This window comes from Pipra filicauda, unplaced genomic scaffold (assembly GCF_003945595.2).
Source record: "Pipra filicauda isolate LSUMZ 115617 unplaced genomic scaffold, ASM394559v2 scaffold35_size7292922_pilon, whole genome shotgun sequence".
NCBI classification, from domain to species: domain Eukaryota; kingdom Metazoa; phylum Chordata; class Aves; order Passeriformes; family Pipridae; genus Pipra; species Pipra filicauda.
The window spans coordinates 4,931,542-4,951,496 of NW_024104487.1; the positions used below are offsets into that span (position 1 = coordinate 4,931,542).

General features: G+C 35.9%; 1 protein-coding gene across 4 annotated transcripts in view; it reads right to left on the minus strand.

Annotated features, from left to right (window-relative positions):
- Positions 1-255: 255 nt before the first annotated feature.
- The window catches only part of CERT1 (ceramide transporter 1), a 78,724-nt gene continuing 59,024 nt past the window's right edge, over positions 256-19,955 (minus strand). For 3 of the 4 annotated variants that reach the window (XM_027710034.2, XM_027710036.2, XM_027710037.2), the window contains 11 exons: positions 17,535-17,627; positions 14,825-14,911; positions 13,786-13,878; positions 13,126-13,203; positions 8,952-9,047; positions 8,140-8,272; positions 7,958-8,028; positions 6,505-6,633; positions 5,619-5,748; positions 4,287-4,423; positions 256-3,154 (listed from right to left, as the gene is read on the minus strand). In XM_027710034.2, the coding sequence (XP_027565835.1) occupies positions 4,296-4,423; positions 5,619-5,748; positions 6,505-6,633; positions 7,958-8,028; positions 8,140-8,272; positions 8,952-9,047; positions 13,126-13,203; positions 13,786-13,878; positions 14,825-14,911; positions 17,535-17,627 (1,038 nt within the window). In that variant the 3' untranslated portion in view covers positions 256-3,154; positions 4,287-4,295. The remainder of the gene's footprint in view (positions 3,155-4,286; positions 4,424-5,618; positions 5,749-6,504; positions 6,634-7,957; positions 8,029-8,139; positions 8,273-8,951; positions 9,048-13,125; positions 13,204-13,785; positions 13,879-14,824; positions 14,912-17,534; positions 17,628-19,955) is intronic. The other variant, XM_027710035.2, reaches the window with a different exon arrangement.

The following is a 19,955-nucleotide window of genomic DNA, read 5'->3' on the forward strand; positions in this document are numbered from 1 at the left end:
ATGGGAGCACCTTTTAACATCCCTCTGATATGCGAGCACAAAATGAACTTCTCAATGTATAAACTAATGTGGCATTCAGGTTTTCATCTCAGTAATGTCAGTAACACAAGCAAACTGCTTTCCTGTTAAATGTTTTCTATACATTAGAATATTGTATATAACTTTATTCAAGATTTAAAAGTTAGTTAAAAGGTAAAATGTTTTAAGTAAGTTTCTCCAAAGCACTGGAAAGTTAAAAATAACAAGAAGCCAGGATTTTTCTTCATAATTTTTAATACCTTTCACTTTTAAATACTGGTTTTAAATTTGTGATTGTAACATGTAAGAGCCAACTTCTTTTAACTTTTAAAACTTATGATTAGAATCATAAAGCTATTATAGAACAGTTACAACTCTACACACTCAAGGTACTCAAAAATATGATTCATGTTTTAAGTCTGTAAATAAACAGTGGTAATTCAAATACAGCATTATCTGTACAACTTGACAAAAATACAGGTGGACAATCTGATTAAAGAGAATCTGCACAACTTCAGATAAGCCAGCTCAGCCCAACTAAGTAAAAGGTAAGGTTTTTTTCAAAGTGCATCACATTTTTTCACAGATAAATTCGTCAAAAATGTTCAGGTTCTCAGACAGAATAACAATGACTGTCTCATCTTCATTCCCAGTACAAGTACTATCAAATTATGCCCTTCAGATCTAGTTTGGCAACATTGAAATTCTCCAAACAGATGCAGATAGTCAGAGAATGATATCTGATGGAGAAGACTGCTGCATTTTCAGCCTTTCAAAGTGGTTCATTCTAGAGTCAGGAGCTGCTTCTGCAAAGACCACCACAGCTGCATAAATTCTACTGATCCATTAACAGGAAGAAATGAACTCACAATGCACAGATATGTGACAGTGACTGAAAAGAGGGATGGGCTCAAGAGACAGGGCAAATTGTCTAAAAGCAAAATCCCTTCCAGAAGACAGGATCTAATAGCTACTCACAAGGACAATCTGAGAGGCCTTCTTCCTTCTTTTTTAAAAAGGTGAATTTATACTGATTTCTCAGTCATGCAACTCCTTCTAAATTCTTTAAAAAGCCTCTTACAGCTCTGGGCAGGGCTAGCTACAGTGAAGTACCAGTGCCTTTATCTAAAAGTAAAACATTTCTTTACAAATAGTATCTGTAGTGTAATTTTATTTACAGAATAAATCGCAAAAGTACACCACATTTAGTGCAAATGCAACTAATGATATAAGTTTATACACTGCTTTGTAAACTTTCCATACCTTTGTAAAATAAAGCTATCCAATTAAATTAATAAACTTGCCCGTGTTCCAACAATTACCAGAAATGGCAAATAAGGAGTTAAACTCTTTCTATTTTGGATTTTTTTTTTAAAGTTCCCATCAGTGTCTATGGTGGAATATACCACTGCTTGGTTGATTGTAAAAAGATGAAGTACATTTGAGGTATAAGATTTGTTTTTTTAAAGTTGGTATATAAAATGCTCACTAGTGATATAGTAAACATGTACAAATTTTCATCTTATTTGCCTTACTAACATTACCATATAGGCACTTTTCTACATAGTCAAATTAACAGAATAACTCTGTAATAAGGCATATTCCATGCACACCATTAGAGAAAGGCAAATAAAAAGGGAAGTGTTATGGAGCATGAAATCTGCATGCGTGTGTTAGGTACGGTTTCATCTCTACACAGAAGATGAAGAAAGAAGTTTTTCAACGCTGTGCAGATCACATTTAATCATTTACCAAATCTTCATTGTTACTATATTCTATTTCTTTTCAGGCACCTAGCACACTATATCAAATAAGACTTTCAGCTTTCTTTTGAAAATAAAATGTCTGAAACTATTTTCCTCAAGATATACAGGTTAGTGAAACACTGAGCAGTCTCTGAAGAGCTTCCAACTACAGGACATGGAGAAAAGACCTCAAAGTCAATACTAGCCTGATACAGTCCTCTCCTGATCAGCCTCTCCAGAATCAAAGCTAGGCAAACATCTGACATTTAAATTGTCACAGCAGCCAAAGGGAACTTTCCAGTTAGAACTATGCATTCTTATAGCTCTGATGGGTCTTTGATCAAGAGGCAAATAATTTTCTACATGAAAATAGCTTTTATTAAGATGAGGAAAACACATGCAGGATCTGAAAATAATGTACTCATCCTCATTGTAGACTGGGAATGTTGTCTTATGTAATCCAAATGACTTCAATAAATATTATAGTGTACCTTCTCACAGTTTGGGAAAACCCTGGATATCATGCAAGAAAGCAATCCACATATAGCATGGACAGATGTCTTCTAGGTTTCAGGGAGTCTCTTGCCCTCTTATACAGAATCTTTCTAGATAATTCTGGATCATGTTCAATAACAAAAATTCTGCGGCACATATTACATAACTAAAAAATACAATAGAAATATAAAGATATCTGGAAAAAATAAAGCTTTTCACACTCTTACTCCTTCAGAACTAAAGATCTTCATAAGAGTAAGACAATAGAAAAGGCAAAGTCATAAAGATATTGACAGCCCTCAGTTATTAACTGACATTTTATGTAACAAGATGATTCATTATAGAAATCAGCAGCAATGAACTGTGATTATACAAAGCAGAACAAAACCTATCAACAAGTCACCTACGTTTTACTGAAGCTCCTCCTCCAAACTCCCCCAAAATACCATACAAATTTTTGTGCATATAAAGCACATACAATATGCTATATGTGCATTTGTCTTTTGTGCTTTTTAGACATGCACAAAAACAGCACAAGTATCTTAGGAAGGCCGACAGTGAAATTCTGCAACTTGTTTAAAATTAAAGTGGTAACCCATGTTGGTGATTCAAAGTTGTATATGCTCTTCTTCTAAAGCAAGCAAATAAAAGTAGAGCCATATACATGTTATCAATACATGTATTTATAATTACACACTGATTCAGCAAGAAAAGTTAACAGGAGAGAGCTACTTTTAAATATTCAGCCTCATGGTGTTGCAACACTTCTTCACTTCAGTATACAAAGCCTAGAACTCAGGCCATAAAAAGACTGTAGATCCTTCGTTCCAGCATGGAGTGCTCTATGCATGGTCACTTCTCCAACGTGGAATGCTCACTCAGTCTTGTTCTGATTGCTGCAGGTAAGCAAAGACAAAACTACAGCACTGAAAAATTTGAATGCTAATAGAAAAATGAACTTGTTAAATACTTTAAAGATCACCAGAACTGCTATGATCACATGTGAACTGTTGGCTCGTGACAGCTGTGCTGTTAATGCTTCACCTACACTACTTCTCTAACAACATGAGATTAAAATTGTGAACCATTACAGAATGATGAAATGACTACAACTTTTGGAGTCTGACACAATAAACAGAACCCGAAAATAAAGGGGGGGGGGCTATGTCATGCATAGAAAAAGCAATAAAGGCTCATTTTCAGATGTAACCAAATGATGCTGCAGCAACAGAACACCTAAATGGAATTCCATGGTTTGACATGGAAGTTATACATTAACAAAAGTTAAGCTAAGCCTTACTTAACACTAGGGGGCTCAGAAAACCCCTTAGTGATCAAGAAATCCTCTTCTAATGTCATATCATCATCTAAATACTAAAACAATTTTAGATTAGCTCAATAACCTATACCATTAAAATATATCTATTGACTTCAGGAAGCATCTGGAAATACCTTTTCTTTCTCAGGTTCATCAAAAAGGCTAAAAATTTAAGTCACAGCCTTATAAATACTCTAGTAATTCATGTTGGTCTGTCAGAAAAGTTCCATTAATAAAGATTCTAGATCAAAACTATTCTGTCAGTACAAAAGAATACTTTGAAATGTAGTAATAATCTACCAAATATGCAATTATAAGTAGAATTTAAGATATAAAAACCACATGAGGCTCTAGAGAAACTTCAGTGTGTATTTTTTCAGAAAAAGTGTAAAATGGCTGTGATAATTGAGAAAAAACAATGCTTCATCCTTTCATACTTCTACATAAATTGGACATGTATGCAAAAACTTGCAAGACAAACTATTAAAAGTCTACAAAAAACACTGCTTGCCAACTTACGCAGCCCTTATTTTTCACACTAATAATACACACAAATTACACAAATGTTTTACAAAAGTATATATTGCATAGGAATACTAAAACTAAGCACTGAATTCATGCTAATCAGGTAAGACGTTTCTAGATTGCATACTTCTGTTTGGCCTTAAATTTAAAATGGCAAAGCAAGAATGAAAAAAAAACATATATACCTGCTAATACTAGAATAAAATAGGCTTTCCTGCTGTTTTCTCTTGCACGTATGATGTAAAACGCTTCAAGAACTTTGGATACTCTCGTTTAGCCACTGCTCGTAGCACTGATGCTGGTGCCCATCCTCCTGGGTTCACTACAAGTAAACAGGAAGAAGGACATTGAAATAAAGCAACTCCATTAAAGGCTAGAAAAGAATTTAAGTTCATTATTCCTTCAGCTCTCTCTAAAGTAACAGGAAAGAATAAAGATGAGCAGATTTTTTTTTTATGCCCCTAAGCTTGTGCTGTAGCACTTTCTACTCATAATACTCAAGCTCAGTCCAGGTCTATGATGCCACTATTTATAAAACAGTAAACATGATGTATTGTGAGTCTTGGGAAAACGCCCAAATGGAAGAGGACATTCTCTATGGGCTTCCAAGAAACAAAAGAAAGAGACTTGAGTAACTTTTTACTTCAAAAAAAAACATAAGTCAATCTTAACTTTTCAATAATTGCTGCATTTTTCTGCAGAACTGCTACATAGCCAATGCCTTACAAATTATTTTAAAGCATTTAAACAAAATTTGAACTGATTCTGAATCATGCTTCAATTCATGCAGCAATTATGTTGCTGAAAAGTTACCATATAATCATAGTTCAGAATTTAGCAATGAAAATGTATGTTTTAAGTAACTGTGAAACTTTTTAAAAAAGTAATAAGGTGAGCTACTCTTGAAGTGTTTTGTAGCTCTAGGAGAATAGCTATTAAGTATGCACCTCCAATACTACAATACACTGGTAAATACTGGGTACAGCAACAATACAGTTTGGCTTTGACAACTTTTCAGTCAATATTAAGGATTCTATCAGCTAAAAAAGTAATTAAAGAATGTAGACTAGATTATACTGTTGCAAGCATCTTCGTACAAAATGTATTTGCTCATTCTTGGCACCAAGGGTGAGAAGTGTATCTTTACTATCAGCAGCTTTTCAGCCTAATGAGATGAACTGAGAGAAGAAAAAATTTCAGCAGTACATGAAAAAAACAACACACCACTACTGACACTAAAAGCTATGCCAGCTCATCCCAGTTGCAAACATTTCTGCTCACCTTCCTCCAGCCCAAGGTTGTGTACTTAGGACTGAGCTCCCAGAACACCACAAAATGAATGATCCCATTCATCATGTAGCACATTAATTTGATACTTTTTGAATGTGAAGACCACAAGTGTGATGCTATATATAGATTTAACAGAAAATTGCGTCAATGGTCTTTTTTTTGCCAGTATTCAACTCCCCAGAACTGGCATCTATCATGAATGTCATACTGAAAAATTTTAAACTTACCATTAGCTACATATGTAATCTTGCACAGGATGTTGTCCCTGCTTATTTCCTTGTTCCCCTCTGGTGGGCTTACTAATGTCTGACAAATCATAGCAATATTGATTTTGGCACGGACACAGCGATTGTTCAGCTGTCAAAAAACATGAAACATTGTAAGCCTCACAGTAAAATTGTTTCAGCATACTTAACCACGAACATTTTAATTGACTAAGACGTCTAAGACACTGGAAACCATGTTTCATAAAGTCTGCATTCTAGCACTACATGGACGTAGCAAGAAAGTGAGTAAAATGAAAGGTAAAAGGTGAATAGGGAAAGAATTAAACTAAAATGCCTGAATTTCAAGTTTCTGCTTGCTTAACACAAGTGGATTACTTCAATTATTGTGACAAATCAGTAAAGGAACATTTCAAGGATAACGCATCAGTTTACAAATATCAGTTAACTTTTCCCTTGACAGCAAGCTATGGCATAGCAACCCAAAGAAAACAATCATTGCTACTGATAGAGCCAAGGCAAAACTGTATAAGATAGAGACTTAACCATATATACACTCATACAAGCCTACTCCTGTATCTGACAATACTGAAGAGTTATTAATTTGGATCCATATAAAATAACCTCTGTTCTTTAAAATTATTTCACATCTCCAGAAATTTTGCTTCCATTCTGATGAAACACCTTAGATTTGCCCACTGAGAGATAAGGCAAGAAAGCTTTTGGCTCAGAATGCCTTCATCAGGTCATTGTATCACCTGGTTTAAATTAGCTGTATTTTTGTATAAGCCCCCCATCTCCCCTCACATTAATATTGCAAATGCATTACCACATAATAGAAAAACTTCACCTTAAAAGCAGAACTTCATAGAATCAAAATAATACTTACAGGAGCACTGTCATGTTCTACAGAGAAATTGCACACAATCCATGTTTCTGGATCATTTTCACTAAATGCTGGTATTTTTCTGATGGCAGACAAATACAGCACATCCCTTTGAGAAGCTGGCCACACCCTCTGCAGAGAAACACCTGAATATAAGCTTTTCCAGGTTTGCAAATTAAGTACTTATTAACCTTAGTTAAAGGAAAAAAACCAAGCAAGACAAACCAGGTCAGTTATGTCATTGAGTGTTTCTTCAAGTCAGTAATTTCATTTCCAAAACTGAAACAAACATACTGTTATAAGTAGGTTAACAGAAACTTCAGGTTGTGTGGCTACACTTCATGCCAAAAAAATTAAGGTATAACTTTATGGCCTTTGAAATGCAGGGAGCCAAGCTGCAATGAATTTTTCAGTAGAAAAACAGGAAGAGGCAGCTCCCTTCCTGTTTCCTCAACCTCAGGTTTACATTTTAGTTAATACTTGTAAGCTACAAACTAAACTAACGCTTAAGTATATAGCGATGTATCTACATTTACTTATGCCTCTGGAGAGAAAAAAAGAGGAGAGACATATTTAAAACAATTATTTCCAAAAAGCTACTTCTTCAGTAAGACAGATATGGCGAACAGATATTATCCAAGAGAAAGTCTGAGATACAAAATGCCTGGTAAAATAAGAAAATATACAAAAGCTTTCCTGACTTTCATGACACTCAATAGGATAAAACTCTGGCTTTTACCAGAATACAATACAGATTACACAATGTCTTACTCAATCATGAGTCCTCTGTTAAAGTAGTCTAAACCTAATCACGCTACTGTTAAAATGGTCAAAGAAATATACCCGTTTGAACATTTGAGTATACTAATACCTAGAAACATGCAAGAAAAAAGATGAATCTGTATATTTCATTCCCATCCATTTTTAAAATTTTTAAGTTACAGTTGTTGGATTGTAATTCAAATTACCATTTTTTTTAATTGACAGCAGAACCATTTTGGAAGGAAAAACAATGAAGATACAAGAACAAATGTTGTATCAACAATTATAAACCCTTGCATTATGAGGTGGTATGTCAGCTAACTGTGGTTAACAGTAGCTTGTATTTTTGCAAAAAACATCTGATACAGTGGTATAGGATTCTTTCCTGTAGTACGTGTTTATTTACTGCTTCTGTTTGCCTCAGATGACTCTTGCTGGCAGTAATACAATTATGAGATTAAAACCAGTCCTCATTTGTTATTACAAACTCTATCAGACACATACACAACCGATTATGCTCTCAAGACAAGTTTGAAAAATTGATGAAGTTGCAGTTTAATAGAGAACTTCTTCTGAAATGTTGTTCTGAAGAGTATTTTAAGTTGTTAAGCCAGCAAAGTACTCAGAGTAATATTGGAATACACATTCCTCGGACTGTCTCAGTAAGGTATGCATATGGATGAAATGTTATTACCTTATGTGTCTGGTAAATGATGATTGCATTATCTGCTAGATTTTCCACAACATGAAAATTTTCAATTGTTGCTAAAAGAAGAGGGGAAAAAAAAATAAATCCATCAGTAAACAATCACAGATACATTAGGTCAACAATATCTTTGCTGATAAACATGCAAAGTCGAAGAACCAATTCCTTACTTTCCCAGTCATTACGAACATCGACATTCCAGAAGTAGTGGCAAACTTCATGCCCTGTTACCCCTTTAACAGCATGCGTTGCTTTCAAAGGATCTAGAACTATTCCATTCTCTTCCACCTCTCTTCTGTATACCTACAGCCAAACAGAAAGAAAGAAATGTAGAAAAGAAATTGTCAAAACTGTTCATGTGTTTAATTGTTTAAATTTAATCAGTAAAAAACCCAAACAAAAACAAACCCACTTACCCAGACGACTATCACATGAATTTGCCATGAGAGTGTTCTCTGGTAACCACTGTTGCAGACATTCTAACATGGCAATTCACACTGAAATACCAGCACTTGAAGGATCCCTACTCCAAAAATTATTAAGCTACCTTATTTATCACTATGCACAAGGATTCATAAGCACAGCAGAGCAGCCAACACAGTAGCTTGCTACTCTAATATTTTTGTACGTTGAATTTACACATTACTTTGATACCAAGCTTTAAGCAGGAGGGAATGAGAAAGTAATCTGCAAAGACAAAGCTATTGCAAGAGTTACACTGGATTTTGTATGAATAAATATATTGGAAGCCACAAATCTGGTGGACTCCAATCCCAATCTAAACAATGCTATTCTCAGAGAGAAGTTTCAACAGCCTAACTTGCTGAGTGATAGTGTTGCAGAAAATCACAGAATCATTTAGGTTGGAAAAGACTCTTAAGATCATTAAGTCTAACTGTAAACATAACACTGCCAAGTCCACCAGACTGAAAGTATCTGTCTTCACAGCATATCATCTTACACAAATTAAACAAATGTTTACCTTCATTTCTCCTTCTTCTACCACTAGCTGCCAATTGGCATCTCCTCCTACATCTTGCAAGGAATATGTCATATGATTTTGCACCATCTCTTCCACCTTTAAAGGGAAAAAAAAAAAAAAAAGGCTTTTTAACTCATTCCTTCCATCTTTTTGTGCAGATACTGTACAGCATTGGAAATCAGAAGTCAATACTTCAGTTCCTGCGCAGGAGATCAATTTGAGAGCTTTCTATTACAGGTTAAGAACAAGCAGACAGTGCTAGCCTTCAGAAACAAAGCCAAAATCTTGATTTAACTTCCAACTTCATTCTTTGTGGGCACTTCCTATCCTTCCTTTGTGCCTCTAAACTGTGAAATCTCACTACTTCTACCTAAAACAGTTTTATTTCAGCATATAGGAATTTCAGTTATCTCTAAATAGAATTAAAATGCACTGTAAGATATTCATTGAAGAGCATTTAAAAAGCTGAACAAAGGCAGGGGGTTGGGGAAGAAGACTGACAAGCTCTAAAAAAGTGAATACATATCAAAAGTAATATTGGAAGAGCAGTGAAGAAAACAGTCATGAGCAAAGCATGCCTGCTCTGTTTCAATGGCATCTTTGCACAGTTGCCAGCTATGACAAAAAAAAAGAACAGAAATGCCTACATTCAAAAGATTATGATGGTATAGAGACTCTATTATTCTACAGAGACTACATTATTCTGTTTCTTTGGTTCCCCACCCCCTTTCAAATGCCCCAATTAAAAAAGGAAACAAAATTATAAAGTATCCATTGCTGTGTAATGCTTCAAATATTGAAAACATTCGAATATCTTTTAGGTGGAAAAAAGTTAAATGACTACTAAAACTTGTCACAGCAAGCAAGTCCACGTGATTCACACAATTTTCCTGAATTTCTAGAAATACCTTTTTTTTTCAAAAGGAAAAGCATTACAAGCAAAGGTTAGTTAATTCACCAACACAAAGATTAGCCTAAGAAATTCCCAATCACAGGATTATTAGCCTGAACCTTAAAGTGCTTTTGCACAACTTACAAAAATATGAAGTCTAGTATGCAATAAAACAACATATAAAACGTATATTTGAGCAAATAGTAAAACAAGTAGAAAGCAAAATTAATAAACAGTGATATGATATAGAATGGAAGTTCTATGGAAGATGTTATTTACTTTTAATTTAAGGCAGTAATTTTGTTTGTATTATGTACTCCATGGGCAATACACTTAAGACCAGGAAGAAAATAGGTAACTGAATGAAGCCAAAACCTTTAAAGTGCAACATCAAAATAAAACCCATTAGATGGAAATTCTAGTTTGTCTCAGTTTAATGACAGACTTCTTTAGAGAATGAAAAGTTATCACTTCAGGTTTTGGAGGATTTTCTAGGTGTTTTGTTTTTGAGTTACAGTGAAAAAACACTCCCAAGATTTTTGTTTCTGCTTTTGGACAAATCAACTTTTTCTGCCAGTTACTAGAAGGTTTTTCCTTCAAAAAGTTCTTCTGTTTTTCTTATCCAGTGAAACAGTGACAATTAGGTAAGAATGTGGGCTATTTAAAAATTCAATTTATTAGATTAGATTACACTTCTAGATTACACTTCTAGATCACACTTCTAGATTACACTTCTTTCAGAAAGCAATCCTTACCATGCTCCCAACATTTGCTTGCCACACTTTCTGGTCCCCGTGCCTCTTCTCCCCCACCTCTTCATTTATTAAGGACAAAGCTATCTCTTATACATTTATTTTTCTCTTTTGCTACTTTTTGCTTTATACTAAATGCAGAGGGATGAAGGAAATAGCAAGGAAAGAAGAGAAGGAGGCATCCACAGGAGTGCCATCTAAACAGATTCTTACTTCTGCTTCACCAGGAAATGCAGTACCTACAGAATTGCCTTGCGCATGCTATCTGCCCAAACCGTATTTAATCTGAAGTCTGGTCACTGTCTGTAAACTCGCACCTATTTCAGAGGCACAGAGTCAAGATTCACAGACCCTCTCCCACTGGAGAGGTTCACTATTACCTCTGGGTTCCTAGCAGGCTACAGAATAGTCTGCAAAAATACCTGTAACATGTATGCCATGCAGCCTTGGCCTGAACATTAAGTGGCAAGTTCTTCACTTCAAAGGGCCTCAGAACACCTCAACCTATTAGAAAAGCTGCTATTTCTTTAAGAAAGTGATCTGACCTTGCACTCAACTGGCAGAGGCAAATCAATGCCTTTCTAGAGGCACACTGAAGAACCAGTTCCCATTAGAATACATTTATACTTCTCAGTCTTAAAAACAAGGTTGCAAGTTTCTACTTGACCTTTTCCCAATATCAAAATTCCCTCCATTCATATGAATTCTAGAAAAAAAATAATTTTTTTAAGAATTGAGATATTAGCCTGCCTTCCCAAAAGCCAAATTGTCAGCCTGGGGCCAGAGGCCAATTTTTTATTAATGAAGTCCAGAGCAGTTGTAATGAAAAGATTTGCTGCTTTTCTCATCTTGCTCTCTGTTGTCTTTCACCTGCTTGTTCACTAGAAATGAAGCTCCAGAGCAGGTGTACTGACTTGTTGGTTTGGCAAAAATTTGTTCTAGAGAAAACACATAGGGGATAGGGGTGTGTGCGGGGATAGTAGCTTTCCGTAAATGAAGATCATTCTTTCTGCAGTGAGTCCATTAACTTGAAACTGCATTTAAAGGTACTCTGTAGTAATTTCCATGTAGTAAAATCCATGCAGCAGCTGAAAAGAGCAATTTGACTCCAGCCCATTTGATGTTGATACATAATCACAATTTGCATTATTGTGATAAAGACTTAGTCCATATGAGATTTGTTTTTAAATTATTAGTTCTGCAGTCACAGTACTGCTCTGATATTTAGATTTATCATATGAACACAGAAACGTTATCACAGGCATAAGAAGTGAAAATGACGATGTCTGTGTATCTTAGCAACTATGAGTTTTCCTTCCTGTATACCCATAACCTGACAGAGTACCCGTTCCTATCTTGGCAATCAAACTTGCTTTCTATTACTTACTACTCCCTGACTTTATTATCCCCTCCTCCCAAAAAAAACCTGAAAGACTAACTCAACTACTGGAGAACCAGCAGATAAGCCTATCAGTGATATGCAAGAGGACTTGCGTACTTTTTTCCTTGTGCTAAGTTCAAATTTCAGAAATAAACTGACTGCAAAAATGTTGAGATTTTAGTCCAATAGACAAATCTTTAAGGTCCTGCTCATGAAGGTGGTAATAAGGTCTGCAAGTAGTAAAATTCCAGGCTCCACTAATGAAGCAAACAAAAAAAATCCATTCCTATTTGAAAAAAGATTTTTTGGAGTGTTTGTTAGCAATTTAAAAAAACCTCCAAAATAAGAGATCCCAGAATAAAGCTCCATATTCATAATCGCATAAGGACCACAGTAGAAGAAAAGTAATAGCATAAATGCCATACCCAAACAACATTTTTGGAGACCAAAAAACCTCATGTGAATGCACCTACCTAATTCTAGTCTAAACTATGATCTTCAGACCAAGCACCTATAGAAATTTTGGACACCACTGGAACACGTCACTGTGGCTACACTGACGTACTCAGGATGTCACACGTATTTTCTGAAGGATAAGCGAATACATAGATATATAAACTCCTCAGTAAAATTTATCATACCCACGATCTTGTTTGTCAACATACTTTATGGCCTTTCAGTAATCAAACCAGTTGAAGAGGTAAAAAGCAGTGATAGTCAACCATAATATTTAGCATATTAATGTCACTACAAACAAATGTTTCAGATTAAAATCAAACCTTTGACTTTAAAAGCGCAAAAAAACATTCAATATGAAGAAAGACCATTTCCAGCCTACATAAAGCAGGTGTTATTTTACCTTATTATAACTAGAAATAAAAAAATTTCAAATTGTAGGTATTTTTTTTAAAGTTATTGAAAGAAATCAAACGGTTTTACAAGATTTGGGCCTCTGCACAAGTGGTATGCATGCAAGCTGGATGTAAAGAAAGACAACCATTTAGTATAGGAATAGAGAACTCCTTTGTTTGTCTCAATGTACTAGTTTAAAGCAAGCAGTGATTGATGTAACAAAAAACCCAGGTTTTAGAGAAGAAGATGAAATACAGTAAAGATATGCAACCCCCACCTGACACATCAGTACAGTACCTGGGAGCTGAATCTGTGAACATCATCAGAGGCACTGACTAGATCAATGGAAGACATGGAGGAAGAGCGACTATAGGGCTACCAGAGACAGACAAAGAAAAAACCAAGTAATCAGAACAAAGGCACAACAGAGCGATCAGTACCAACTTGCAAGCACAAGATAATGAAGAAAAGGAAAACAAAAGCACCATAAGCAGCAAGCACAGTGGTGAATGCTGATTTCATGCACCTATTATATATTATGCTCCCAGTGTAGCCCTGACAGGAGCGTAGTGTTTCCAGTAACACTAAAAAACAGCCAACTGATTTTGATGCAAAAGACTAGATTTTTATTTTTATTGTTTTTAAATAAAATCAATTCAATTAATTTGGGTGAAGGTATCTTGAAAACACTGGGTTTAGCCAGTTGGGATTTTTCCTTTATTGTCTGACTGACAGGCTTAATACAAATCAAGAGTATTCTAAACAGATACTCAAATTAGTATTTTTTAAGCCAAGACAAAAAGAAAAGTCCTTCAATTCCAGCTACTTTATTTGAAAATGATTAGACCATTGGAAGTTACTAGAAACACCTGAAAACCTCATCTATTGTACAAAATATTATACAGAAACACCACAGACCAGCCCATTATTCTGAGGAGATCAGGAAAAATATCTCACCGTTTGCACAAATCGATGAGTCCCCACAGCAGTATATGCATCTCCAGAAGGTAAGGATGTTGGCCAGTGTAATCTAACCTTTTCACTTTGGGACTGCAACAACATAGGTTTAATTATTATTAGTCAGCTGCTATTGGGTGGACTGTGAAACAAAGTGAGTCATGCTTAATGTACACAGTGACTACAAGAACTAATGCTGTCCATGACAGGAATGAAGCTGTCATTCTGCTGGAATTCTCATTAAGTGAGTGGGCCTGAAGACTGAATTCATCCAAACTTCAAGGTGCATTTCTTAGTTAAGGAAAACATATCAAGGATGCATGTAGTACTATCACAGTCACTAAAAACTTACACTCTCTGCTAAGAGACCCCAACATAGGTAAGCTTTGTTAGTTACTACATGTCCACTAGAAAGTTTTTTAAATCTCAAGTATTTGTTATTCACTATATTCCTAAGCATATAAGCGTTTAACACAAAGAAAGCACTACTTTGTTATTCCCCCTCATTTTATATACTGCTATACTTTCTAATATTCTACATACTTTCCTCACATGTATCTTATCCCTTTTTGATCCTTGTCACTGAAGCGTATTCAAGAAATGAGTTAGAGAAGTAGCCAGAGCCCACAGAACTTTTGAATAAAACCAAACACGAACAGAACTATGTCTTTCCTATTTCATATACCACTAGAGTAAAAAGAAATTTTAGGTTTTGGAGGCAAATGTAGTGTTCGATATTCTTATTTCGATAGGGCATCAGTTACGTATAAAGGTAAGTTTCATACAGAACACTTATTTAGGAATTATAAACTAGAGACATTAAATTAATTTAACACATACTATCCTTCTCTATACAATCTGTGAAGTCACTTTCTCAAAACTGGCATAAAGCAACAACATTTAATTGTAAAACTGATCTCCTGATCAGCGTCAGAATAAAATATCTACAGTTTTGGAAGATGCACCTCAAGACTGAGTTTAAGTTACAGAAGTCTCTTGTGAAGTGCTCATCATTAAGGTATTTTTCAAGTATCAATACCTGTTCTTCCATTTTATCCTGTCTATCAAGAGCAGCTTCAACAGCATCAAAGAATTCTTCTTCATTAATCAGACTATTAGGACCCTCCTAGAGGATAAGAAACAAAAGTAGTTAAAAATTCTGGAGACATGAAAGTTCCACTTCAATTTATTATTAGAAATATATATATATACATACACATATATAAAAATAACTGAGGGAAGCAAGTTTCTTCTATAGATCTCAAACATTTTCACCAATATTTTTACATTACAAATCCTCAGAAAACCTGTTAAGGATAGTTGTATAAAGAAGAAAAAAAACCCAGGAAACTGAGTAATAGCATCAGTATGCTTTGACGTCAAATTTAGGTTTTCATTAACAAATATGTTCTCTTGAAATGCTTACAGTGTGTCAGTGAAGTACACCTATTAACATACTTGTGTAGTTAGACTCCTTCCAAGTATTTCAGTGCCTTAAGGCATTGAATTTCAGGTATTTCCTCAAAATATAACAAGAGAAGAGAAAATTCTGCGGACCTCTATTGAAAATTCTTGGAAAGCCCAGTTAAGCACTAAACAGCAGGTAGAACTGAGTCAACAATTAAAAACTCCAGTTTACTAATTAAAATGGTAATTTCATAAAATTAGGTTTGTTTCTTTTACTGTATTGTAAAACAACCTGGTCCAGCAAATTAAAAGACCCCTACTTTACAACAGAGATACCTGGAAGAAGCAGCTGGGTTCATAACCAAGTAGATAAAGTCCAACTTCCTATCCATTTTTTAATATTACAGTGCATGCCTCAGTGATAAAAGATAATCTAAGCTCAAGTATCTTAAATATCTGTATAGTATTATTTCTCAGGCTATGACTTGTAAGAAGAAACATGTTTGATTAATGTACATGAAAGAGTCAAGTTCGTAAAAATTATGCAAACTGCATTATAGGTGCATTATCTTACATTATTATTGTGGATGCCTCATCCATGTAAGTGTTCAAGGCCAGGCTGGATGGGTCTCTGAGCAACCTGGTCTAGTGGAAAATGTGTCCCTGGCCATGGTGGGGGGGTTGGAACCAAACGATCTTTAAGGTCCCTGCCAACTCAAGCCATTCTATGATTAATCTTCAAAAGGTAGGTTAAGCATCTCAGAATCAGACTAAATATCTCACTGAGGAGGATGCTAATGAAATATGCAATTTAACAGAAGGAACCTAAAATCACTGAATTTGACAACACCATATTTCAAGTGGCAGTGACAAACTAAAAATCAATTCAAGTTAGACTTCAGATTTTAGGACTGCCTCTGCAGTCAGGGTTTTCATATTTGCTTTACATATCTCTACATCTGAACAAATAAAGAGTACAATACGTACAATACGAGTACATATAAGCAGTATCAAATGTAGAAGAAAATAAAATCAACAGATATATCTATAAGAAACACACTTTAGACAACATCAGAACATGGAATGTAAAGATATATTTCCACTTGCAAGAAATTAAGGACTCAGATTCTCCATACAGTTTCAGTTTTCAAGGTGAAAAAGTAAATGTGGCATGAACACATTTGTAAATCACACTTGCACAGGCTTGTGCAACACCACTTTCCCCTTCGATAAACAACCCAATCTTTACAAGTGTATTGGGTTTGTGTGGCCAGGTTTTGGCAGCTAGGGGGGGCTACAGGGGTGGTTTCTGTTAGAAAATTCCAGAGCTTCCTCCGTATCCAGCAGAGCCAATGTCAGCCAGCTCCAGGACACACCTGCTGCTGGCCAAGGCTGAGCCCATCAGTGACAGTGGTAGCTGCTCTGGGATAAGAAGAGGGGAAAAAGCCTGTGCAACTGCATCTGGAGAACAGCAGAGTGAGAAACAACTCTGTAGATATCAGTGAAGGAGGAGGAAGAGATGCTCCTGCTGCTGGAGCAGAGATTGCCCTGCAGCCTATGGTGCAGCCCTTGGTGAGGCAGCTGTGCCCCTGCAGCCCATGGAGGTCCATCTGCAGTGGATCAGAGATCCACCTGCAGCCTGTGGAAAGCCTCATGCTGTAGCAGGTGGATATACCCAAAGGAGGTTGTGACCCTGAGGGAAGCCCCAGATAACGGGCAAGACCTTTGGCCCTGTGGAGAGAGGAACCCACACTAGAGCAAGTTCACTGACAAGACTTGTGACCCTGTGGGGGACCTACACTGGAGCATTCTGTTCCCTAAGGACTGCGCTGAGTGGGAGGGACCCCCACTGGAGCAATTAATGAAGAACTGCAGCACACAGAAGGAGTCATGTTGGAGAAGTTCATGGAGGACTGCCTTCTGTGGGAGGTATCCCACACGGGGGTAGGGGAGGAGTGTGAGGAGTCCTCCCCCTGAGGAGGAAAGAGTGGCAGAGACAATGTGGGATGAACTAACCACAACCCCCATTCCTTTTCCCTCTGTACAGCTGAAGGATAAGAAGCAGAAACTGGAGGTAAAGTTAAACACAGGAAGAACAGAGGAGCAGGAAAAGGGTGTTTTTGAGATTTGATTGGTAGTAAACTAAGCTGAGTCTGTTTTGCCTGTGTCAGCAATTGCTGAGTGAGACCTCTGCATCCTTATCTCCACCCAGAAGCCTTTTATCATATTCTCTCTCCCTGTCAGCTGATAGAGCGACTTGGTGGGCACTTGTTGTCCACCCAGGGTCAGCCCACCATAAAAAGTCATAGCATTTTAAAAAATTTCAAAAGCAGAATTCATACCTCATAGTCCGGCCCTCCGAAGTGGGACTTTTTCTTCAGTTCTGTCACAGCATTTTTGTAGGCTTCTTCAATTCTTCTCCTTTTCTCTACCTCCTGTAAAATTACATGACCATTTGATGCAGTGAGAATGAATTGTCAACATGTCAACAAGTAGAATGACCAGGATAGTTTTTTCTCCAAGTAGCAATTGAAAACCTGATGATTTTCTGAATATATTTGCATTACATGTGCCTATATGCATGTATATATAATAGTAAGCTTGGGGAACTAGCTATCTTGAGGATACTTTTTAATTCCTGTGAAAGAAACTAGATCAGCACTAAAAAACCAGTTTCTAGTTTAAGCATGGTTCATTGAGTGTCATATTTTGTATCTGACAGTTTATATAAACCTCCTTGATACAGATGCTTGGGCAGGGATAACAAAGGGTAAAAAGTAAAACTAGTAAAAGGCTAATGTGCTCAACATGGTGATATACTAATGAGTTACATCCTGTGAATTTGTATCCTAATTATAGGATCAATGTGAATAATTTTGTGGACTCCATGCAAAGACTAGCAACTTGACATCATTCTTACATAATAGGTTGTGACTGTAATAGAGCCACTGATGGTGTCTGTATCACTGTATATTTTGAATAAGATAGTAGTAACATCAGAATCAGATTAGGTCTAATATTTCCTCTGCAAATTCTGCATACTGCTAGATACTTTCAGCGAAAAAGCTACAAAGATTTCTGAAATTCTTGCAGAATTCAGCTTTTATATGTGAGATGTTTCTCTGTCCCCTCTCAGAATCTGTTCAAGTGAAAGAAAGTTAAGTCTTACAGGTGACAACTGGACAACACACACTACTTCGTGTAGATACGAGTTTATTCAGACTACTCCTTGCAGATATGGGCATAGTTATTCAGCAACCCAAACTGAAATGTAAAGATTCAGTGGAAAACCACGAAGCAATATGGAAAGGCTGAGTTTACCAACTAGGAATTTGAAGGTAACATTCACTCTGGAACATTCCACTTTCTAGTAGAGCAATAGCTTTGATGTAAAACAAAGTAGTAGTTTTCCCCAGAAAAATAAAAAAAACAGCACTTAGACTAAGACAGTATTGTCTGTAACTGTGACTGTAGGTTTTTATCTTCTGAAACTGTCATGAAGAGGCAGAAACTGCTAACAAATTTCACAAAATTTTGCGTGGTTTTTTTTTTGAAAGATAAACTGGAGAGTTGTGAAGATGCATAAAGCATGACTTAAGTATATGTCACTGAGAGAAAGCATAGAAATTTTACCAGACTTGGAATGAAAAACAAAAAACAAAAAAAAACCCTCAAAAAATACCCCTCTGCCCAAAACACAACTCCTCCTCCCACTCACCCCAAATCTCCACACTTTCTGTACTTCAATCTGCAAACTAGTGATAATTCACATATGTCAAAATACAGCTCTCCAAATTTGCCAGCTTCTCTTGGCAATAACACTAAATAAGGCAGAAATTGGGAAACTGATTGCACAGCAAAAAAAAAAATAAATTACTTGCTGTATTAAAACTCCGTAAAATTTAAAGAGACATTTAAGTTTCAAACATCAAAGGTGAACGAAGTAAGTGACCTAAACATATTATTATTAAGGTAACATTTAATGTTCAGAAGATAAATTTGCTTATTAGTAACAATTAGTGAGACCAAACGAAACAAGAACAAAAAAATGCTGCCGTAGTCAAGAAAATATGAAAAGCATTATCACAAGGACTTTGTTGAAAATGAAACAATGGTCCAAATACTAAAGACAAAATCCTTTTCTTGTGTATCCATTTTAAGAAAAGTCTATTTTAAAACACACTTAACATTTTATATACTGCACTGGAAAAATAAAAAGTCAAGCTCAAGATCTTAAGAGTTAAGCGTAAAAGGTGGAAAGAAAAGCTGTAACTACAATTACCTTTAGAAAACACTATTTGCTTTTGTATTAATTTTATTCAGGCCATCTATTTTGGTATTGAAAGAAAACTAGCCACAGAATCTGTACTTTAATCATCTCACAATATTTATTTCCTTCTCAGAGCATTTTACACACCTAGACAAGAAAACCAAAAGTACAAAGATCTATACCATTCTCATCCCATGTCTATTCAGAGGGCAAAGCAATGGTTTTGCTCAGGCCCAGAGTTATAGAAGGCATTATTTATAAAGCCATGTTTAAGTACTAGATAATATTAAACCAAAAGCAGCTCTTTTATGGAATGCAGAGCTGTGGAATAGTGGTAGCAGAGGTCTGAATACAGTCATCTGCTGTCCTTAGGGGTGTGGGTGTCAAGGTGCTGCTCACAGGAGATTGCAAGGGTGGCATTTGTAGGAGTAGATCAGGGTTTCACTCTCAGCCAAAGCTATTTCACCATAATTCTATGTTGTTTAATTCATCA